The sequence below is a fragment of the Drosophila suzukii genome, chromosome 2L, assembly GCF_043229965.1.
Source record: "Drosophila suzukii chromosome 2L, CBGP_Dsuzu_IsoJpt1.0, whole genome shotgun sequence".
Classification (NCBI taxonomy): Eukaryota; Metazoa; Arthropoda; class Insecta; order Diptera; family Drosophilidae; genus Drosophila; species Drosophila suzukii.
In genome coordinates, this window is record NC_092080.1 from 23,055,264 (window position 1) to 23,078,651 (window position 23,388).

Sequence of the window (23,388 nt, forward strand, 5' to 3'; positions counted from 1 at the left end):
TGCCTGCACCTATCGATAAGTCGATAATATTGCGCATTTGTGACAACCCTGACTCCGATGCGTGGCTTGAAACGTGTAAAAATACGAGAAGATTGCTAATTCCGAGCACTGCATTTAGCGTTCAGGTAGTCGAATCGCACCTGCAGGTCACCAGGTGGTCACCACTGCCTTCAACAGTCGATAACGCAGGAAATACAGGGATATCGAGTTTAATCGGAGTTGCCTTGTCTAGCGCACTCGAGAAAAACACAACACCGAATCACAACATTAGAGTAGACCTCATTGAGTCGAAAGTCTGGCTTGAACCCCCCGCAAAACCAAAACCCCGGCCCACAACCGTCGAGGCGAGCGTGTGTGTGTGTGTTTTTGGTGCTGTGCCATTGCCATTCCCAGTTTCCAATTCCCATTGCAATCCCAAGAAACGACCGCGTGTGTTCTGTGTGAGTGCGGAGCAGCAAGAAGAAGCAGCCGTTTGAAGGAGGGCGAAAGTGTGTCGCGTGAAAAAAGCGAGAGATTTTCATCGGGAAAACAGAGGACAGAGGATAACGACGCACTGCAACTATGGCCGCCCAGGAAAACACGGAGATCAGCACAAAGTTCTCCACGCTAAACGTGAACGCCGTGGAATTCGTGCCCAGTTTCAGTTACAACAACGTCGTGGCCGCGGCAGAGGAGGCGGTGGCAATTGTGGCAGCGGAGGAGGCAGCAGCGGCGGCGGCGGACCCGGGTCCCGCCTCCGGATCAGCCACGCCAGCCACCACACCCGACTCCGTCGGCAGCGGGGGATCCACAGCGGGGGCAGCTCCCCCTCCCCCATCTACGGCACAGGCGGCGACTGCGGCGGGGGCACCACCACCCACATCGTCCTCCAACTCCGCATCGCCAGCACCGGGTTCTCCAGCCACCACGCCTTCTGGAGCAGCATCGGCGGCTCCAACGCCCATCGAAGGTCTCAACCCCTCGGACAAAGTCGCAAACAATGGTAAATAGAGCTAGCGATAGCGAAACCCCTGAACCCCTGCCAAATCCACTCGCCCCACGTCCATTAAACTCTTCCTCTGTGACGTCAACAAAGAAGCGTGTTATTGTTGCTACCTGCTGGTGCAAAGAGACTAGAGAAGAGAAAGCGGGAGGGAGGAGGGCTTAGCCAGCGAAAGGAGAGCCCGAAGAAGGCTGCATTCAGCAGGTTTGGGTTAGGTTATTATCGGCGTACCGCAGCACATAACCTCAATCTGCGCCAACGCTGCAGTCGGCGTCGCATGTGTTGCTCTAGCTCCATTCGATTTGCGGGCATTATTGTGCCGTTGAACAAATGGCTAATCGCTTTCGGCCTGCGCGCAAAAACAGTTCGTTGGTCAGGGCCTTTTCTTTGGCCGCTTTTCACGTCGTCGTGTCGCCAGCGGTGGCTCATCGCAGAGATGCGCAGGAATCACGGTCAGATCACTAAAAATGTCTATGTATTTTCGTTACCCAAAAAGTAATCTAATTTATCTAGTAGAATTTGGTTTAAGGCATACCAAAATACATTTGAACATTCAAACGTACGTTTCATTTTTAAATTTTTGTACACCTCTTACATTTGACCATCTATACTTGTTGGACGTATTCTTTTTTCCCTTTGATATAACATTCAAACTATTTTGTCACCGCCAAGCTTATGACTATTTAAGAATTCAGTTACTTAAAATTGTGAGTTTCTTTTTTACCTGCAATTATTCAAAGGTTCGTTTTGCTGAATAATGAATTTGAATAAGCCGAACAAACTACTTTTGATGTTTAGTTCCGCCGCTATAAAGCTAAATTTAGGAATTCCTTGCCTGGAATAATCATTTTGAATAATTAGCAATTTTATTATTAATTTGTATTACCTTAAAGATAAACCCAAGTAAGTGAACTGGAATATAGATTTAAGCAACACAAGCCATAAAAAAGATGTAATATTAATTTTAAGTAATATTTTGTTAGAGAAGGTTGTTCTATTCTACAATCGGAATATTGATATTCCGTGCTTTCCAATTCTTTTAAATGCCTTTTCACCTCTTTAGCTAATCAGGCAGTTAGCTAATCTCACTCAATTGTTTCCTGCTTTTGCCTTGTTTACTATCTTCATATATCGCAATCACATCACAGTCACTTGTTCCCATTCACCGCGCATCTCTGGGGGCCACTCACCCACTTGCCATTCTCCCGGCGACGCCGACGAGCAGCTGTTTGCGCTGCCATTTTACTCCCGCTATGCTTTGTGCCGTCGTTTATTTGGCCATTTGCCTCGTCCTCTCCTCACCCACACGCGCAAGCGGCTCCCCCCGTTCATGTGTTTTTGACACGTTTGCGTTTTTGCCAGCCGTTTATTGGAGCCTATGCTGCGCCCAGCTTCGCTTCGCGGACTGGAATGAAATGGAATGGCATGGCATCGCCACCGCCATCGGCATCCGTTCAGCTGGCTCACTCGTCGTTATCGCAGCGACTCCACCACTGGGGCCACTTTGTAGTTGTTTGGCCCGAATGGAAGCGCTTAGTGCAGCTCGCCGGCGGTTGAAACCGCTTCGAACTCGATTCCACGGCGTTTGGCTGTGCGGCAGGCAAGCCAAACCGACGAACAAAAATTATGTGCTGTTGGCTCTTACACTTTCGCGCGATCGCAGCTCGCTCGTCCATCCGCTCCTGTTACCAATTACCAATTCGCCTTGAGTTTTATGTATCGCAGTCATGAGTAAGGGCGCCGGTTCTCGCTACATTTACTCCAAGAAACCATCGACGTCGCAGTGGAGAAAAAGTTAGTAGTCCGGGATGTCATGTCCCGTGGTCGGGCTTCGGGATACGGGATACGCTATCCACTTCGAAACACCCCTCTTCACATGGCCGGAGGGTCTCCTGCCAAGGCTAAGGTTCGGGATCCTAACAATAGAAATCCACCTCTTCAACCGAGCACGTTGTCACCAGCACTCCACTCGGCACATGACTCATCGTCCGGCTGGCTAGAGCCAGTGATTTCCAATTAGCATGTGGCCGCTAGGTCAAACACTGCGAGTGCATGTGGTAGTAGATACTCAACTAACACCGATTGCCCCTGAATGAAGTACACATACTTTTAACTAGGAGAGAGCTAGCTCAACTTGGTTGCCATAGCAGTTTCCATGAGTTTAAATCATCTAGAAGTGCTTCCAAGAAATGAATTTCTCTACAACTCGACCTAAATTGAAATAAAGCTATTTGCACAGTTGTCTCTGCGCCAGAAATGAAAGACTAAAGGTACACCTTCAAAAAAGATACCTCGCATTTTTGAGAGTTTTCTAAAAATATACAAGAAAGTGAACAAAGTTTCATTGTAATTAAAAAGAACAGCAAGTACGCCAACAAAAAAGACACGTTTGTATCCACCAAATGCACAGTAAATGTACAAAAGGTTTAGTTTTGTGAAAATAGAGAAAGTATGCTTCGCACTTCTCTATCTCTAAAGCACTCCGATGATGTGGAAAATTTCCAAAAATAACATAGGAAGAAATTCAAATTATGTTTTTCGCAGAATCCATTCACTTATTTGGTTTAAAACTGGATTAATCCAGTGAATGCGGCATTTGGTTGACACTATTTTGAGGAATACTTTGAGCTGCTAGTTTTTAATCTTAAAAATATAAAAATAAAAATTTATAAAAATATATACCTTAAAAGCAATTTAATTTAAATTATTTATTCTTTACAATTTAAGTAAATACATTATGTATTTTTTCCCATGCATGTTAGTAATATAACCCTAATGACCACTGCCTACCGTTGGCACAACTATTAAAGGAAGAACAAACAAGCATGCATACTCTCGGATTTCTATGATATCCTACACCTAATTCCTCAGCAACTAATGACATTCCCTCACCAAAGCACTGTGGAACCCCTGTAAATGACTTAACTAATTACTATTTCTTTCATTTGTGTTTAGAAACCGATCCCGCTGACAGCTGGGATGTGGACGATGCAGTGATCACGCCTGAGGACGAGGAGGTGGAGGATGCCGAGTTCACGGAGGGCGAGGCCACGCCCAAGGTGTCCAAGAAGAAGGTGGTCAAGGTGGAGGAAAACAGAAGCAAGCGCGAGCACGTGAATGTTGTGTTCATCGGCCACGTTGGTAAGTTAGCGTTATTTATACGATCTGCTATCTCCAAAACCCTTAAGTATTAACATTGTGGTTTTTCATCGACTAGATGCTGGCAAATCAACGATTGGCGGACAGATCATGTCCCTCACAGGCATGGTGGACAAGCGGACGCTGGAAAAGTACGAGCGGGAGGCGCGCGAGAAGTCGCGCGAGAGTTGGTACTTGTCGTGGGCGCTGGACACCAACCAGGAGGAGCGCGACAAGGGCAAGACTGTGGAGGTGGGACGAGCCTTTTTCGAGACAGACCGCAAGCACTTCACCATCCTGGACGCGCCCGGTCACAAGAGCTTCGTGCCGAACATGATCGGTGGAGCGGCGCAGGCCGATCTCGCAGTGCTGGTCATCTCGGCGCGAAAGGGTGAATTCGAAACGGGCTTCGACCGTGGTGGTCAGACCCGAGAGCACGCCATGTTGGCCAAGACCGCCGGCGTCAAGCATCTGGTCGTGCTGGTCAACAAAATGGATGACCCCACCGTCAGTTGGGATCAGTCGCGCTACAACGAATGCAAAGACAAGATACTACCATACCTCAAGAAGCTGGGCTTCAACCCGGCCAAGGACCTTACCTTTATGCCTTGCTCGGGCCTCAGCGGCTACGGCCTGAAGGACCAAGTCCCGGAGACGCTGTGCTCCTGGTACCGGGGGCCCGCCTTCATTCCGTTCATCGACGAGCTGCCCTCACTCAACCGCAAGTCTGACGGGCCCTTTATCATGCCAATCGTGGACAAGTATAAGGACATGGGCACCGTGGTGATGGGCAAGGTTGAGTCCGGAATGGCGCGCAAGGGCCAGAACCTGTTGGTGATGCCAAATAGGGTGAGTTCTTGCGGTTAGAAACTAGCCGACATCTTCCTGGGTACTAACTTAACGTTTCTTATAGACGCAAGTCGCTGTGGACCAGTTGTTCTCCGACGACTTCGAAGTCACATCTGTTGGCCCCGGCGAGAACGTCAAGATCAAGCTGAAAGTAAGTGTTGTTTTAATCATTAATACCCGATGCTCGTAGAGTGAATGGGTAGATTGTATTTGTCGGAAAGAATCTATCATTCAGAAGGAAGCGATTCCGACCTTATAAAGTATATATATTCTTGATCAGGATCACTATCCGAGTCGATCCTGTATGAACGCTGAGATCTCAGAAACTTTAAGAGCTGATATTGGCTTCCTGCGCCTCCAAACGCCTATAACGCTAAATCTGTCTGTCTGGTGCCCACATTATTTTAAAAATATTTAATATTTGCTGCATACATGACTTCATCTCCAATAACTAAGCAAATTTTGTCATTACCCTGTAACTAATTATTTTAAAATTTGTTTTTCAGGGAATTGAAGAGGAGGATGTTTCGCCAGGGTTTGTGCTCTGCGACGCGGCTAATCCCATCAAGACGGGAAAAATCTTTGATGCTCAGGTCGTAATCTTAGAACACAAATCAATTATCTGTGCGGGTTACTCGGCTGTTATGCACATACACTGCGCTGCCGAAGAGGTTACAGTTAAGGTGAGTTTTCATCATAATTTCCATAAATTGCATGGACACTAAATCGTTTTATTTTCCTTAGGCCCTCATCTGTTTGGTCGACAAAAAGACTGGCGACAAATCAAAAACACGTCCACGGTTCGTAAAGCAGGATCAGGTTGCAATTATGCGAATTGAGTGCTCCGGAATGATTTGCCTTGAACAGTTTAAGCTATTCCCTCAAATGGGCCGTTTCACGCTCAGAGATGAAAGTAAGTCTAGAGTTCATATAAGTTGAAATCCGCGACTAACGTTATCCTTAACTTTCAGACAAAACCATTGCCATTGGCAAGGTGCTGAAGGTGGTCGAATAAATTGAGCCAAGCTAAATTCGAGCGCCCGCCTTTCACTGCGATTTTTCAGATAGCATTGCACGCCCGACAAGAGAAAACAGCCACAACAACAGCAACGCCACGCCACGCTTTCTTCACATTTGACAAATCCACAAAAACAGTACACACCCACGCTCGAGCTCTCACTCACATATGGTTACTTTACTTTCTACCAACAATAGCAATTGATTATACATTGATTAGAAGGGTTGAAGGGGAATAGAATCGGAACGGATCGGCAATGTAGAGTGCACTATAAGAACGGGCAAGCAAAAAGTTATTTTACAAGCCGGACGCACGGAAGAAGAGTTCAGAGATAGAAACAGAATTGCATTATATACGAAATATAAACTATATTATGTATAACTAAGCCGCAGAATCGGAGGCAGCGAACGCGAAACAAGATGAACTATTTATATATATATACACACACAAACCACTCACGTATATATAAAATAATGTATGCGAAAGCGAGTTGGAGAGGAGCCGCGATGATAACTGATAAGGCATTAATTAATAGTTTCTTGGAATGATTTTGTTTGTTGAGGCCCTGGTTTACCACTTTTGTATAAACTGTAAGCATTACATAGCGTACACGTACATGCCTAAATCGCGCGCAAGACGTGAAATTTTTTAAAACAAACTAAAGCTGCAAGCTACCCCATTTTTGTATTTGTACAAGCGATAGCAAGATCCCAACCCTCCTTCCCCATTTAGCTTCCTGTAAGCGCCTTCAAATTGCAAATTTGTTAAACCCCTACAAAATACTATACGATATTTTTGCTCTTCTTTTTTACATGATATAATCTAAATGCTTTAATTTAAGTTTAAGCTTAAAGAACTTGGAGTAAAGTTGGTTTGATTTGTAAGCTCAAAATGAAAAGTCTTTGGAGTATTGAAAACACGACGAAAAAGCATAACAGTGAAACACACATTATCACTTACGGAAACATCTATTTGTTAACTTTAATTTTAGCCCTCTGATAAAACCATTTTATTTTGCTGATTCAAAAAAATATTTGATTTTTATAATTTAGTTAATTGAAGAATTCGTGAGAGTTGAACACGAAACCCACTTATGAAAGAATAAAATGCCTTTTGCTACTAAGCAGAAACAAAAACAAAAAATCTAAGGTTTTTATTTAAGTTTACCCCGTATTGCTTCATTACTCATCCAGATTCAGGACCAAGGCGGTTTCAAAACACTCACCCCTTTATTCAAATTTTGTCTTCCCCTCATTATTTTAAATTCATTATTTGTTACAATACCGACACAAGTAATCAAATTTAAAATAATACCTATTAAGCACGTTGAGCAGTCCCCCTGTCTAAGTTAATTTAATTAACTGATGCATACTTAAATCAAGGACATATTTAATGAAGGACTTAAACCTGCTTCTAACGCTTTTCGCGGCCTCCTACGAATCGAACTCGAATGATAAATTATTCATATTGTAATAATACTAAGTGCGATATAATTGTTGACAACGCGGAAACTTATTTAAAATGTTTCACACACACCCCCGACACTGACACTCAACCAAACCACACGCGAAGACAGAACGGAAGTCGAAAACTAAGCCACTGAGGAATAGGAGCGATCGTAATAATAGAAATTATATAGACAAAACGGGAATATTTATACAAAAAACGAAATTCAAATGTATTATTATTATACATATACGTATGAAATGAAAAAACAAACGATCTGCATAAATTTGAACATTTTTTATCAATAAAAGTGAAGAAAAATAAAAAAAAAAGATGAAGAACTAAACGAACCAAATTAAGCGATTTTAATTATTTGGATGTGTGGATTGCGAAAATAATTTCCTGGTCTTTTTCGAGTTTTTGATTTAATAATCGGTGGTGCCACAAAAATTGACTTGTGTAAATAATTACTTTCTTATATACTATTTTTGAAGCAAACCAAAAGACCCATTTAATCACAGAAATCTCTTCGGGCGAACTTCGGGGAAACTTTTAATTTGGCTGATTTGTACGCAAATTATGGACAAGATTAAATGGCTTTTTTTGTTTTCAAATTTAGTTAATATACCCTTTTTATTTTTTACATTTATAAGAAAAACAAGAGAGCGCTTTAGTCGATGTCCTCAGCTATCAGATACCCGTAAGTAATTTATGGGAGTGCGGGGGATGGAGATATGAATGCAGCAAAGCGGCAGTTTCCAAAATTGCACACTACTCTAATGCGCCACCTAGCTTCGATTTCATTATTTGCTTATAACTTTTCAATGGATGGCCCGATGTTGATAAAGAGAACTTAATCCCATTTACACTTTTACAAAATCTACACAGATGTGGGAGCTGGAAATGTTTTAACGTTATGGGCGCTATAGTGACACCCTGTTGAAATAAACTTGCGCTGCGCAAGATTCTGTAGAATCTGTATGCCTAATCCCAACTTTCTAGCTTTTATAGTTCCCGAGATCCGAGCGTTTATACGGACGGTTAGTGATCCTGATAGTGAATACACATATTTTATAGTATACCCTTTTATTCTACAAGTAACAGGTATAATAGATAAATAAAAAAATTATTGTTTTCGGTCCCTGTTTTTTATTTACATGCGTACAAATAAATTCTTTTAGTTGTTTTTATTAAACTAATCATGGTACAGTAAGCGAACTTAGCTCGTAATAAAAATAGTTAACAATTGTACATTGAAATATGACATAGGGTGTTGCGAATCCAATAACTAAAATCCTATCGAAGAGCGGGAGGTTTGTACATATGGCTTTGTATTTTTAGCTTCACCCGATCTTTCTCTACATTTCTTTAGAAACTTACTCTAGGAATGTGCTTTGTTTAATTAAATACTCGGAATTGGTGTGTATTATACGAATCTACCCCTTATAATTGAGTATCACGGATTCTTTTTAGAATTCTTCCTGGTCGGATTTTTTGGTCAGAAGCGGAGTAATAGGTTGATTCCTTCTGGTGGCCCGCTCCTCTTCCTTAGCCTCCTTGTCGCCATAAATGTCCAGAGTGCGTCCATAGTACCAAACAAGGTAATCAAAGAATATTCCCATAGAGGTGAGAACTGAAATAATTGATGGGAGTAAAAGAGTTTTAGACTGAGCCAATATAACAAAATTTGAACACAAAATTGTCTTAAAACAAGTACTAGCACATTGATGTTACTTGCTCGTTATTGCATCGTTTTGAATTATATGTGAAATTTTAGGAATTTTAACAAGAGTTAATATGTTAAATGGAAAGTTATAAATAATTTTCTAAATTTTGGATAAAATAATATTTTTTTAACAAAATATTCATGGTAAAAGAGTGCCTTAGTTTTGTTTTTTGATACATAAATTTAAAAAATGATCAGTATGAAACTTACTGAACGACAAAAAGTTGAGGGAGTAACGGAAGCGAGTCTGATCGTACAACTGACAGTTGCCATTGCCATTGCAAGTCTTCGTCCACACCAGACACGTGGAGTCAATAAGACGGCCGAACATGATGGGACCCGGGATCAGAGCAAGCAAGCTGATCATCATCAGGGCCAGTCCCTGAGCGAAGGACTTGTCCTCGTAGGCCACGGCTCGGTAGTTGACCAGGACGTTGCCCACTCGACCGGATGATCCGAACCAGCTTACGATCATCGAGGTGATGGAGAAGGCCCAAAAGCTCCAGGTGCAGTTCTTTGTGCAGATACCTGGACGGAGCACCGAATCGGGAGTGGATCTGGTGGTCCTGGACAGCAGCTTCTCATCGAAGTCACCGTCGTCGTTGAGCAGGGGCACACCGCTGAAGTACCCTTCATATTCTGTGGTGCCATCCAGTTCCGGTTCCGGAGTGGGTTGTAATAGATTGAGCAGCCGCTGGGTCGCGCTGGCTGGAGGCGTATCATTAACCAGACAACTGCAATCCTCGTACAACTTTGAGGTGGCATTGTATCCGCGACATCCCGCGTGGCAGGCCGAGAAGAAGGTGGTGTCCGTCGGCTCGTGGCAAACGGGTGTGTATTTGATCCCTTCGCAGGCACAGTTTGTGTTGCATGAGCTAGTCAGGTTTAGTCTATTAAAAAAAGAATCAAAATTATATTAAGTCAAATTTTCTATACACAATGTAAAACTAAATCAATAAATAAAAACAAGGAAGAACGCTATAGTCGAGTAGATCGACTATCTGATACCCGTTAGTCAGCTAAATAGAGATATGCTAGCAGCAAAGAGACATTGTAATGCGCCATCTACCCGCGATCTCAATATATGGTTATGGCAAACTTTTTTGCATAGCATGAAAACTGTGGGCGCCACAGGTTTAGGCGATTTGTGGGCATACTCACGATTTTTGAAAGGTTGTGGGCGGTTTGTGGGGAACCTATTGATTGATGAGAACAGTACACTTCAGTTTTATTTTAGTACACAGTATTAGGCGGTTTTGGGCGGTTTGTGGGCTTCAGAGTGGGCGTGGCATAAATCTGAGATCCCAATTTTCTATCTTTGATAGTTTCCGAGATATCCGCGTTCATATTTACGATTTTTTGAAGTTTGTGGGAGTTAAAGTGGGCGTGGCAAACTTTTTTTGGATCAATCGATAGCATTGATGAGAACAATACATTTCAGTTAAAATTTTTACTCTAGCGTCAAAACTGTAGGAGCCACAGTTTTGGGCGGTACTTTCCGACGAATCTAATATACCCTTTTACTCTACGAGTATAAATATAATCTAATTCGATTAGGAATCATACTTCTAAATACTAAAATAAATTTGGTCGCGGATACTTACTGTCCTACGTGGGCCATGGAAAAGGTGTCCTTGCAGTAAAGAAAAGCGTATGCGATCTGCCCCAAAATGGAGACTCCGCCAACGAGCACGTTCCACATGAGCACCTTGCTCACGTGAGGCTTCTTCTTGGAAAGCACCAGCCCGGATCCAATCAGACCCACGACCATGCCCATAATGGAGATGGGACCAACGACCTGAGAAGATGGTTTCAATTTGTTAGATAATTAAAAACAATTTTATAAAAATGTTAATAAACTCACAATGGTGGCGCTCTGGGGGTCCTTGTGGAACTGCACCTCCATGTACTTGGTGAGGAAGGTCATGAAGCCGGAGGCGCCCAAGATGTAGAAGACCGCCGAGAGAATGTTGAAGATCAGCAGCTTGTTCCGCAGCAGCCGCATGAGGGCGCGTGGGAAGTCCTTCAGCTTTGGCAGCTCGGCATTGGCACCGGCAGCTGCTCCAATGGTGTCCAGTGCGGCGTTCGAGGAGAAGCGGCTGCTCAGCGAGAGACTCTCCTCACGCTTGAGCTCCTCCTTCGTCTGACGCAGCGCCAGCGGCAAGTGGGAGTTCGTCCTTGGCGCGTCGTTGATCCTGGGCAGCTGTTTGGGAAAGAGTCCGATGAGCCCGGAGAACAGGCACATCAGGGTGCCTAGGACCACCCAACCGAGCCACCAGGCTCCCAGCCATCGAGGGTCCTTTCTGTCGATCAAAGGAGTCTTGGTTGGATCGATAAAGGTGTTGAGCGACAAGTAACCTAAAATCGTAAGAAATTTTAGAGTTTTGGTAAAAGTTTGTTTTTCGAAAGATTACATAGTGCTACAGGAAAATGTACACCAGTTTGGATTTCAAGATCTGAAAGTACTCATTGTTGTTCCTCTGACTTAGCCTGTGATTGTTTTATTTAAAAGATTTTGTGTACACCTCAAATCTCTTAAGCCATTGGCAACTTCAGGTATACTCCTCTAGCATTATTTTGGGTAAAGACACAGAAAAGTAAAACATTAAAACAAATTTCTTTAAAAATACAAAAAAAATGTACCATTTGGTATAACAAACAGTAGATACAACAAGATATATATTATCTTATTTTTAAAAAAGATTGTGCTTTGCATTTTAATTCTCTATGCCACCATATATGTTTATATATATAGACTAACTACTTTTAACTACTTTTGTATGTATTTTTTAACAAAAGCCCCTTGAAAACTCTTTCTACCATACCGAAAAAGAATCCCACGACAGGTCCAATCATCCTCAAGGCCATGGCCACCGCCAGCATCAGGGGAGTGTTCGTCTTCTTGGTGTTATCATCCAGATACGTCTGTCCCAGGGAGTAGTACATGGTGTTGCCCACGCCCAGCACGAACTGTGAGAGGAAGATGAGCACCAGTGGCACGTAGGAGAAGAGATCGTCGCAGTCGTTCCCCTTTGCGCCCACTCCACAGAGTCGCTCGGTCTGGGGAGAGGTGAAATTCTACAGGAGGATGACTATTTAGTGAAGGTAATGATAGATGAGAGAGCAAATAACCCACCACCAGGGGCTGACCCGGTTCAGACGTGGCATTCAGTAGGCTTTCCTGGTACTCCTTGGTGAACTGCAGCACCTCGTGACCAGCTCCGTAGATAAAGTGCGGCAGGGCGAGGATGTAGCAGGACAGACCGCAGAAGACGATGCCCCATGCTATCCAACGGGGGCGATTCCGCTGGCCACCGATGTAGGACAGGATAAGGGACAGCATGATCTGCGAGATTTCATTGCCGCTGAGGACAATACCTGCAATGGGACAAGTTTCAAAATGAGAAAATTTTAATTTTTGGAGGTAGAGTTCTTGGGAAGCTCTGGAGATTCTTTTTTAAATCCAAAAAAAATGCTTTTTGAGATAGCTTCCGGGAATTCTTATTACTTAGATCTTAAAACTGTCTAATTTAATAATGATTTAGTTCATTATTAAATATATTTCAGATATATTTGACGAACTTCTTGAAATTAATCCTTTTTCTATATTTTAGAATAGTTAATGTGTTTATTTTTTAACGAATGTTAAGAACATATTTTTGTATTAAATAAAAGAATATAATTTAAATTTATAACTTTTTTTATATATTACCTGTTGTTTGGCTGGGAATCTTAAAGCGCCTTTCCAGCACGGTGAGAGTCACGATGAAGTACATGTAGGACATGGCCTGGATGGTGCCGAGCAGGCCGTAGACGCCCATGAACATCTTGGTGGTGGCGTACTTCTGGAGCCATGCTGGATGCCAGTTGGCCATGCCGCACAAGTAGTGCCCGGGCGGGATATTCGATCCCCGACGTTTCACTTCCGCCATCTTCGGTTCCGTACCGCCCCTACTGCGGGATGCTATTGTCTTGTCGGTGGTACTCAGCGAACCATCGATTTCGGTACGATAAGATTGCGTACTCGGCTTCCCGATAGATAGTGGAGTGATAGCAAACAGTCTGCCAAGGAGAGAGCAAAGGGACGTACTCCTGTAAATCACATTGCATTAAGATTTCTTGGAAAGTTTCCCTTCTCCAAAGGGAATTTCACCATACACTTTTAGTAGATTAAAAATCACTTCTATAATCATGACTCTCCGGATTCCGAAATCTTTAAATATCGTTTAGGGCTTATAAATGTTGTGGATAGGGAAATTCGCGGTATTGATTAACTATCGACGGCGCCCGCTCAAGATCACATTACCCGAGACGATTAGATAAGCCGGCGTTGCCAAATAAACAATATCTATATGGTCGGGGTAGCTTTCATAAACAGCTATATTTACCGCATAACGATGACCACTAAGACATCTTTTCTTCATTGATCATACCACCCGCTAAATGATCAGAATCATTTCCTTCTTTTATTAGAGTTGCCTCCAAAGAAATCTTATCGAAAGTTATATCAAAGAGGTTCATATTAGTAGGGTACTTTACGGTGAATTAGGGGTATAGCCAACCTATATCACTATGACTGGCCAAGAAATCCCGCCTGCATAAGTATACATCTGCGGAAAAAAGGCCAGCAAAGTCGACGCACTTTCAATTCTAGGTTTCTATTTTTGGGAACATTTCTAATCAATCATAAATACGGCGTTTTGTTGTTATTTAGACCTACAACCGTTAACTGAAATCAGTTTAATGAACTCAGATTACAACCAACTGATGTGAAAATTATATGTTTCGTAATGTAATTCCTTGGTTATCAATTTATTGAATAAAATTCCATTTTTTTGTGACTCAGACAATTTCATGGTTATTTTATTTGTTGACTGCTTTCCATTTGCCATTGGGCATTCCAACAACAAATTTGTCTGGTACAAAAGGCTTATCAAAATATTGATTCCAAGAGTTGAAGTGATTGATTAGTTAAAAATACGGTCTGGGCTTCTTTTATTGTAACTACTCATGTGTCATGGTTTTTCTTAAGACATGGAAAACCATTTAAAAATGTTTAACTTTCAAGGCTCCAAACAAATTTATTAAGTGATCACATCTATAAAAAAAACTTGACCTTATACGGGGTGTTCCAAAAATCACTTCAGACCAAATATAAATGGAAATCAAAAATTAGGATCAGGCACAACTTCAGTTAAAAAAGTCAAAATATAGAGCGTTAAAAAGTACTTTTCAATTAAAATTTTTCACCTGAATAAAAGCCATTTCATCCTTCAGATTATATAAATAAAAAAAGGTTTTTGAGATCATTTCCATTAATGTAGAACACTTTTCTAAAAAAAGGACAACTATAAAGTTATCTAAGGAGGCAATCTTGAAAGATTAAAAAGATTTCCACTTGAATGCGGCTCCAGAGATCTAAAGATTCCCGGCGGGGACAAATGCACATGGAGTGTATCTATAGTATAGTATCTATACTATATGTTCCTTCCGCATGACGAGCTACCCCAATGTCGAACGACGAATGCCGCCCGATATCACAAACAATTAGATTACCAGACAGGTGTACGTACTTTTTCAGACTCGAGTGAAGAGTTGCCTATATAGTGCGCATATTATCAATTGCCAAATAGTAGTCTCTCGTTTAGCGTATACAATCTAATCGGCACTTATGCGATTAATTAAATTCCGTTCGAGTTCCTTTTCCCAGGAACTAGTCCCGATGCAGCGCACAGGTAGGTGGGCGGAGACAGTGATAACCGATCCGTTCCGAATCGAGGCGCGAGTAAAACTGAGAAATGGAATTTCAAATTCCCAGGCAGCTGGCCGTGTCCGCTCGGTGCCAATCGAAGCCTGATAAAGCTTTATCAGGCCATAAAGCCGAGGGCGGGAACAATCGGTTCTCTCACCGCTGTTCCACGTGCAAATCAAATTTTGGACATATCTCAGGCAACCTATGGCTTATCGGACCTCTGTTTTCTTCGGAGAGGCCGAATGGCTGTGACTATACAAAGCCATGCGCGGATCCACGGGGGGATTCGAGGGATAAGTTTGCAACTCCCACTCGGGTAGAAAGTAAAAGGATATGTGGTGTTCAAAAAGTATGCAACAAAAATGTGTTCTGAAAACCCCCTAGAAAAAAATCCTGGATCCGCCTCTGTTCAAAACAGACAATAAAATAACGCGACAATGACATTATTATTACGATCACTAAGCCCCTTCCCCAGCACCATCCGCGACCCCACGCGATTAGAATTGTAAGCAAGTGAATTAGCAGAATGTGTAGAGTACTGTGCCGCATGTGCATCAAAGAGCGTGGGTTGAGAGGGTCGCCACCACAGTTGCGGGTCCCCTAGGTGTCCGTCTTGATGTGCAGGTCAGGGTCGTTGGCGTTTTGGAGTATCTTGTTCTGCCCGATGGAGAGTATCATTGCCAGGCCGATCCAGAGCAGTATAACGATGATCAGCACCACGAACAAGGTCTGTGTCAGGGTCGGGGTCATAAGTTCAGAACAGCTCCAGCAGGGTTTCACCTCGTAATTCAGGTCCATGCCATTATCCGTATCTATAAAACGTAAAAACAATTTATCTTGACTCACTTTAATGTTTAAAAATATTCCTAATTTATGGCACATTGTTATCGCAACTCAATGGGGTAATAAAAGATAAATATGAAAAGAGCACACAAGTGAAAATATTTTTTTCAAGCGGATATCATTTGGCAAAGGTGTTTTATTATTGACCCAAAAATATCATGTCTTCTAATTTATGTATCTTCATTAAACTAAATGCATTAAAGCGAATATTATAATATGGTCCGAATAAAATTAGAAGGTTGCATGCTATCTTTCTAGTTTTCGGAAAGCAACAGAGTGTAACAAATAATTGTTTTGATTCTTTATTTGAAAGTATTAAATAAAAAAGATAGAAAAAGTTGCCCTCAGTTATCTATCCAGATACAAGAGTTCGACTGTTAACACTTACCACGCCAAAGGATGTCCAGGTGAAAGTCAAAGAATGTCAGCCGCTCCGTGTCGGAGGCAAAGCCCGTAATGTCCGTACAGCAGAGGCTGAATTCGTAGCCGAAGAACACGTAGTCCCGTAGATAGTGGGAGGAATTGCTGAGGATCATGCGGGTGAGGAACCAATTGCCCTGCGAGGGAATGAACTCCAGCAGCAGGGGGCTGATGTTTGTGTCCATCCCCACTATGATTCCCCCGTGAACGTCCCGGCCGTTGAGGAAGGCCACCTGGACTTCCTCCCTTCCATTAGGAAGGACCACGTCCGTTCGGTTGAAGGGGTGCAGCAGTCCTGGGATTTCCCTCTTGGCCAGCAGAATATTCCGAAAGGATAAGATGAGCATGTCGTGGCGCAGAACGGTCATGTTATCGACCAAACTGTAGCTAAAACGCTGCGGCATTTGACCATACTCGTAATCAGATGCATTTGTCGATGCATCAAGGTTCTTCAACGGGTCCATTAAGTGGGGGGCTGGACGGGTCTTGTGGATTTTACGACGCTGGAAGGCCCTATCTTCCTCCGTGTATGCCGTGTACACATGCACCACCGGACAGTCGCTGAACTGATAGGTTGCCACCGCCATGGCAGCGTCTGAAATAATCAATCTTACTTCAGAAGTATACGAATTAAATCGTAATATTTTAATGGCTTTCAACTTAATTGTTTTAATTGCAAAAGTTAAGAAATTTATTATTCTGATGTTGAGTTACGTAGATTAAAAGGCTCAGAAATATATTAAGTACTTAGAAAAAGTTCGAGGTTCTGCTCGATAGCCATTGAAATATTCGATATTTGAATGTTTTTTCCAAAGTTTTATATTTTGCACAGGTTTTAAAGCAGAAAGTTGCTGGCATCTATTGTAAAATTCCAGCGGAGTTAGATACTACAGCTCTTGGCGTAAACCAAAATCTTTTTCACTTTTAAAAGTTGTAGGGTCAGGTGACGTACTTTTTTTTTTTTTTATTAAAAAAACGGAATGCAAATTTAACTGTTCAAAAAAGTATACTCCAGTTCTGAGTTTTAATTGAACAAAATTAAGGTGTTCAATTCCTAGTTTACAAAAATCAACAAAAATAATTGTTTTTGTAATTATCGGCTTGGAATTTTTGCCGTAGCGTCACATATTACCCTACACACCCCTATGTTTAGCAACCAGTTTACAATTAGATGTTAGAATTATATCAATAAATAAAATAAATACTTTTATATTTAAAATTTTTTTTGTTTGATACTTGGTAAACTATCTTATGCTCAATTTAATTGTTGTTCTAGTGAAATCTTAAAAGTATATCGTGAAAATGTTATAAAAGTTCAAGTTCCCGAAAATATTTTATCATGAGTAATCAATCAGCAGGATGATTACGTAATTTATGGTCCCTAAGCTAGTTTAAAATAATGGATTCCATTTGAACCTACCGTGGGCCAGGAGATTGCGATTGTTGAAGCTAAAAGCGTGAATCTGGCCCTTTTTGCAGGGCAGCTCCATTTCCAGTTCTAGTTTCCTTATTTCATTAAGAGCAGGATAGTGCCAGATAATCTCTCCGGAACTTTTGCTGACTCTTTCCACGGCCATCAAAGGCTCTTCTACCTGGCTGTAGTAGTTCATGGGCTGGATCTTGCTCAAGTAGGGAAAGCACACATCGCAGTTTATGTCCTTGGCGGCGAGCTAAAATAATAAGGCGCTCAGGATTTTAAAAACCTTTTAAGTAAGTGCCTCACAAATTACCTCAGAGGCTAGGTAAACCACTATCATGTTGTCCTTCTTTAAATTTTGTATTATTTTTTGAAACTGTCCACTTTTTAACGGGCGAAAAATACTCGTAGCTTTAGGACTGCAAAGATCCTGTAGGGAATATTATATTATTTTTGGTTACCAACTACTCACGTATCGGTGCCCCAGATCAGAACAGGTGGTGAACTCGTCACCTTCGCAGATACTACGAAAAATTGCATCACCAATAAAAGACTTATTAGGCAATACATATTGAACCGCTCTCTTGACTTGGTGAAATTAATAATAGCTTCAAGCAAATGTTTGAAACATAAAACTGGCTTGCTGGTTTGATATTTTTAAATTGAGAAAAGAAATATCCTTTTCTCATGTTTTTTACTATTATCTTACACATTTTGTTTATTATTCATAGACATTTTGTGTATTATCTTTCACATATTATCATTAATCATACACATGTTGTGCTAAATAATAATTTCCTCCAGACTTATTTTATAATTACGATCCAACTCGACTAGGAACTTGTTGCTTCAACATGTTGCATGCGGAATAACAATACAGTTGCAATTAAAAACAAAAAACAAGATTAGATAAGAAATGGCTTATCAAACAAAAGTCGGAGAGAGAGGGAATCGGTTCTGGCCAGGTGGGGCTCCTCAGTTTGCTCTCGTTCCTCTTTTCGAATAGACGTTAGTTGCGGTCCCAACGCGGCTAAGATGCCTTCGAGCCAGGGCCACTAACTAAAGTAATCAATAACCAATACAAAAAGCGAGTGAAGTGAAGTGAACACAACCGAACCCGAAATCGAATACGAACATGGCGCAGAATACGCGCAACTCCGATTTATCGCAAATAGCGGTCAATGCCAACAATATACCCGATGGTGGGTGACCCAAATCGCCTCCGATTTCGTATATTTCATTGAATTTCTCTACCCCACCCAGACAGCGTCGATTGCGGCATCAAAGGGTTAGGATGGTGTCGCGGTCCTGGATGTCAGAAGTATGCCCGGCTGCGCACCTTCATCCTGGTCCTGGCCATCTCGGGAACCCTTCAGGGCGCCTGCGAATCCTACTTCCGCGTTTCGGCCAAACAGGCCGCCTTCCAGTTCGGCTATAGTCCACTGCTAGTGGGTGAGTAAGAAGCCTTATCGCTGGAATGGGAAATGCTGACATGCCCGGGGAAAGATAATTGAGGTGTTGGCCTGGTTCTACGTGGAGATTTCGGTATAGTTATCAGTTTTGCGATATTCTTGTCGATTGCCTGTGTATGGGGTTGGGGGCACTTCTTTCCACTTGTTACCCCTAGGTCGAAATAACACATATGTTTGGCTTGCCACGGGCATTCTATTATATTTTGATAAATAAGCCTAGTACTAAACTTTTAGCTATACATAAATAAGCGGTGTTTAGGAATTATATCAAATATATCCTTAGTTTATTATTGCAACTATTATGCAACAGAATAAAATCGTAGATTGACTGAAACAAAATAAATACCTTATTATAACTAAAAAGTTATTGTATTATATTAACGAATATGCAGGAGTGAACAGTAATGACTTATTTTTCAAGTTCCTTTAATAAACAAAACTATATACAAGGTACCTAATAGGCGTAATATTTAACTTGCTCCTTTTGAATTCTTTACAATGCTACTGCGGTGGGTAATAAATATTCGTCATTGTTTGAAGAGATAAGCTATGTGTAATCGTAGCAAAATTTGGTGCGTGCTAAACTTTTTTTAGTTACTGGGAATCGAACAAAAATGCTCTCCTAACGGAAATCGCTTTCCCTCAATTAAAGTCGATTTTATATATAGAATTAACTTGGCCCGCTGTCGCGTTACTCATACGTCATATCTCCGTCAATGAATGGGTTAGATAACGGTTACCAGGGATTCGCCATCGCACTTCTGAAGCACACCTGAGCGATCTATTTATACTGTTTCTATTTTAAACCCCACAGATTGGCTGCTGGTGGCCAGTGGATTGTTCCAGGCTGTATTCGCACTGGCCTTCGCCTACTGGGCGGAATTCTACCACCCCATCAAATGGCTTGTGGGAACTCTGATGCTGCAGGCAGTCACCTGCGTGGTGGCTGTGATTCCCTCCATCATGAACTTGTGAGTAACCCGATAAAGCTAACTTGTGTAATAAGTAGGACAAAGGAAAGTCAGCAATAAATACATTTTCAGACGAAGGAATGCTTTGGGGTATAATTTACGCTGCGAAGAGTAGAAAAACATTTTAAAAATTATAATGTTTTGAATTTCAATTTCTGTGCTTACCAGTATAATCGGGGATGTTACAGAAATCCTTCGGGAAAATCTTATGTTGATGCTTCGCCCGAAGAATATAAAGAAACTCAAACGAACATCTTAAGCCATGTTTAAAGGTCAAGTTTCTAGCATAAGCAATTTAAGTTTGAAGTCTTCTGATCTGTTTTATTTACATTTATATCCAATTCCAAAATAAATCAATATTGTTAGAACACAAAAGAAGTAAAGGTCTCATACATTTCAATTAGTGTTGCAACTGTCCAAGTCCAAGAATTTTATTTAAACCTAAACTTATTGATACACAGAGAAACACTTTATAGGATATGATGAATAATTTGATGAAATTCGGTATCAATTCTATCTAGGTATAGGGCGGCGTATCTTTTTGATATGTTCGCCATACTGTTTTTCGCTCTCTTTTTCTATTCTTGAGAGTTTCGAAAATTGCTTTCTTACCCTTTCCCAGATCAATTTGAGAGTTTTCTCGCCTTTCTTTCTCGTTTTTTATTTGAGGGAGTTTTTTAAGATAGATAAATTATACTTAACCATGCAAATATTTATTCCCTTTGTAGAATCATCATGTAGTCCCTTACTTTGCAATAGAATTTGAATTACCTTTTCAACGAATAATGAATTTGTATATCCTAATTCCCATTGATTTGTTGCAGTGCCGAGGGCAACAAGGCGAAGGACGTTCTGCTCGATGCCAATCTGTGCGCCACCTCGCTGGCCCAGTTCCAGAAGCTCACGCTGACCGAGGCCCAGAGCAGCAGCCTCACCCTCGCGATGCTCTTCGTCCTCCAGCTGGCCCTGGGCATGGGTGGCCTGGCCTACTACACACTGGGGGTCAGCTACATCGACGACAACTCCCTCTCGCAGGACAGTCCGGCGGTGATAGCAGCTGCCCTGGCCGCCCGCGTCTTTGGTCAGCAGGCGGGCTCCTTTCTGGTCCTGGCAGTGGGTCTGACACAGGTGGGCTGGTGGCTCGGTTGGGTGATACTGGCTCCCTTCATCTTCGTGGGAGCCCTGCTCCTGGGGCTGTTTCCTAAACGGCTGCCCAAGACGGTTATCCACCAGGCCGCCCAGAGGATCATCGAACAGTCGAACATGCGGCGCTTTGGCAGCCAGTTCTCCACCTACCTGGACGACTCCGATTTCTGGCCATCGCTGAAGAGGCTCTTCAACAACCGTCTGCTGATGGTCAACCTGCTGAGCATCATGTGTGTGCAGAGTGCGGTGGTGAACTATGGCCTGCAGGAGGAGAGCTATCTGCAGAGCAGGTTCTTCCTGCCCTACAACGAGCAGGATGGCCTGACGGCGGAGTGGAGGTCGGCCTTCGTTTCGTACTTTCTCAAGCCGCCGGTGATGGCGGTGGGAATGCTCATCAGTGGCCTGATCATTTCGAAGGCCCAGCTCTCGGCCCGCAAAATCACAGGCATCAACATAGCCCTAAGTATCCATCTGGTGGCCATCTTCGTGGGCCTGGTCTTTGTCCAGTGCGACGTGGGCGCCATTGCGGGCGTGGAGGGGGGCAAGCTGAAGCAGCCCTACTGCTCCAGCCAGTGCCTGTGCACGCCCACCGCCTTCATGCCCGTCTGCCCGGAGAACAGTGCCGTCACCTACTTCTCGCCCTGCTACGCGGGCTGCACCAAGGAGACCACCATCAACAGCTTCCAGCTGTTCGAGGGCTGCAGCTGCAGCGGGGACCAGTCCCTGAACTCCACCGGCCAGATGAGGGCCACCGCAGGAGCCTGCAGCTCCGACAGCTGCCAGACGGCCATCATCATCTTCCAGATCATGAGCATCTCGGTGGCCTTCCTCATGGGCGTGGGTGTGATCGGGAAAACGTTGATCACCCTGAGGGCTGTCCTGCCGCAGGACAAGTCCTTGGCCCTGGCCTTCGAGCTCATGATTGTGGGCCTCTTCGCCTATGTTCCCGTACATCTAAGCTACGATATTGTCACCCGTAAGTGCTGTGTTTCCAAGGGAATTGCATAAAATATCTAACAAATTGTTGCCTAGGTTCCACCTGCGTTTACTGGGCTCCCAACTACGAGCGCTGTCTGCTGCGGGAGACGCCCAAACATGGCAACATCCTGGACATCCTGACCGCCTCCTTGATCCTGGCCAGTGTGCTCTTCGACATCCTCGTGTACATCTTCGCCAAGGGTCTCAATCTGTACAACTGCAAGGTGACGGATAATAACTACACGCCCTCCCTATACGCCCCCATTCCGCACGAGGATGCGACCACATCACCCAGTGCTCCCCAAGGAGGAAGTCCAGTGACCACCACCACCACCTCCTCGCCCATGCAACGCCGCGATGCCCCGCAGGAGAACCGGACGGAGACTGCGGTCTTCAGGAATCCCAGTTCGGTGACCACCTCGTCGGGCGGGGCCCAGAGCATTGTGGAGCCCCATGAGGGTGGCGTCACCTATGCGCAGGTTGTCTTCCCGCCAGACAGACGCAAGCCTGATGACGGCAGCACTAGTCCCAAGCGCTTGGCCGTCCCAGCCAATGTTCCATTGCACCTTCTCTCCGAGTCGGACGTTCGCAGCCAGTTGGGCAATCTGAAGTCCTTCAATCCTCCCAAGCAGGAGGCTGACCTAGGTAAAGACACAGTGGACATCGACGACGTGGTGCTCACCCAACCGCAAGCGCATGTCCAACCTCAGGTCCAAGCCGTGCTCCCACAGGTCCATCCGCAGGTCAAGGAGCAGAACCCTCCAGCACAACCAAACCACCATTCGCAGCCAGACGATGGCAGGCCACAAAGCCCCGAAACGGACTTCTGAGGGGGCCACACCAAAGTATTCTAACGTGTTTTTATTACATTCCTTAGCTTAAGACCGATCCAATGTGCCAAGACAAATCATTTGAACAAATATAGTTATCTTTCATTCCATTGTAAAGCCATTCGAGATTAGATAACCGGGAAACTTATTAAGGAAAGCAAACTGAGTTAGGAAGAAAGATTAAGACAGGAGGATGATTATACCCATTACTCGTAGAGTAAAATAGTATATTAGATTCTCCGGAATGTATTTAACAGGTAGAAGGAAGCGTTTTCGACCCAATAAAGAATATATATTCTTGATCAGGACCACTAGCCGAGTTGATCTGACCATGTCCGTCTGTCCGTATGTCCATATAAACGCTGAGATCTTGGAAACTATAAGACCTATAATGTTGGGA

The 23,388-nt window shown here is 43.2% G+C and overlaps 4 protein-coding genes across 7 annotated transcripts; 2 read left to right on the forward strand and 2 right to left on the reverse strand.

Moving 5' to 3' along the window:
* The first annotated feature begins 49 nt into the window (after window positions 1-49).
* On the forward strand, window positions 50-7,043 carry eRF3 (eukaryotic translation release factor 3). Of its 3 annotated transcripts, none has more exons than XM_036812820.3 (7): window positions 50-982; window positions 3,938-4,123; window positions 4,200-4,969; window positions 5,034-5,120; window positions 5,476-5,652; window positions 5,714-5,882; window positions 5,941-7,043. In XM_036812820.3, the coding sequence occupies exons 1-7, from the start codon at window positions 562-564 to the stop codon at window positions 5,982-5,984; spliced, it is 1,854 nt and encodes a 617-aa protein (XP_036668715.2). In that variant the 5' UTR covers window positions 50-561; the 3' UTR covers window positions 5,985-7,043. The 3 variants fall into 3 exon arrangements, with proteins under 3 accessions (XP_036668715.2, XP_065724958.1, XP_016935843.1); XM_065868886.2 differs by lacking the exon at window positions 50-982 and adding an exon at window positions 1,404-1,434; XM_017080354.4 differs by lacking the exon at window positions 50-982 and adding an exon at window positions 2,628-2,776.
* A 1,562-nt stretch (window positions 7,044-8,605) lies between these two features.
* On the reverse strand, window positions 8,606-14,954 carry Oatp33Ea (Organic anion transporting polypeptide 33Ea). Of its 2 annotated transcripts, none has more exons than XM_017080373.4 (8): window positions 14,733-14,954; window positions 12,872-13,221; window positions 12,296-12,537; window positions 11,985-12,237; window positions 11,024-11,517; window positions 10,764-10,957; window positions 9,370-10,049; window positions 8,606-9,066 (listed from the first exon to the last, which is right to left on the reverse strand). In XM_017080373.4, the coding sequence occupies exons 2-8, from the start codon at window positions 13,089-13,091 to the stop codon at window positions 8,903-8,905; spliced, it is 2,247 nt and encodes a 748-aa protein (XP_016935862.3). In that variant the 5' UTR covers window positions 13,092-13,221; window positions 14,733-14,954; the 3' UTR covers window positions 8,606-8,902. The 2 variants fall into 2 exon arrangements, with proteins under 2 accessions (XP_016935862.3, XP_036678623.3); XM_036822728.3 differs by having other exon boundaries at window positions 12,872-13,251.
* Window positions 14,955-15,338: 384 nt separating this feature from the next.
* LOC108014286 (V-type proton ATPase subunit S1) lies at window positions 15,339-18,233 on the reverse strand. The gene is made up of 5 exons (XM_017080333.4): window positions 18,064-18,233; window positions 17,905-18,010; window positions 17,595-17,844; window positions 16,143-16,769; window positions 15,339-15,723 (listed from the first exon to the last, which is right to left on the reverse strand). The coding sequence occupies exons 1-5, from the start codon at window positions 18,159-18,161 to the stop codon at window positions 15,512-15,514; spliced, it is 1,293 nt and encodes a 430-aa protein (XP_016935822.3). The 5' UTR covers window positions 18,162-18,233; the 3' UTR covers window positions 15,339-15,511.
* Window positions 18,234-18,563: 330 nt separating this feature from the next.
* On the forward strand, window positions 18,564-23,105 carry Oatp33Eb (Organic anion transporting polypeptide 33Eb). Its single transcript, XM_017080323.4, has 5 exons — window positions 18,564-18,793; window positions 18,855-19,043; window positions 19,878-20,034; window positions 20,859-22,156; window positions 22,213-23,105. The coding sequence occupies exons 1-5, from the start codon at window positions 18,727-18,729 to the stop codon at window positions 22,986-22,988; spliced, it is 2,487 nt and encodes an 828-aa protein (XP_016935812.3). The 5' UTR covers window positions 18,564-18,726; the 3' UTR covers window positions 22,989-23,105.
* The last annotated feature ends 283 nt before the right edge of the window (window positions 23,106-23,388 follow it).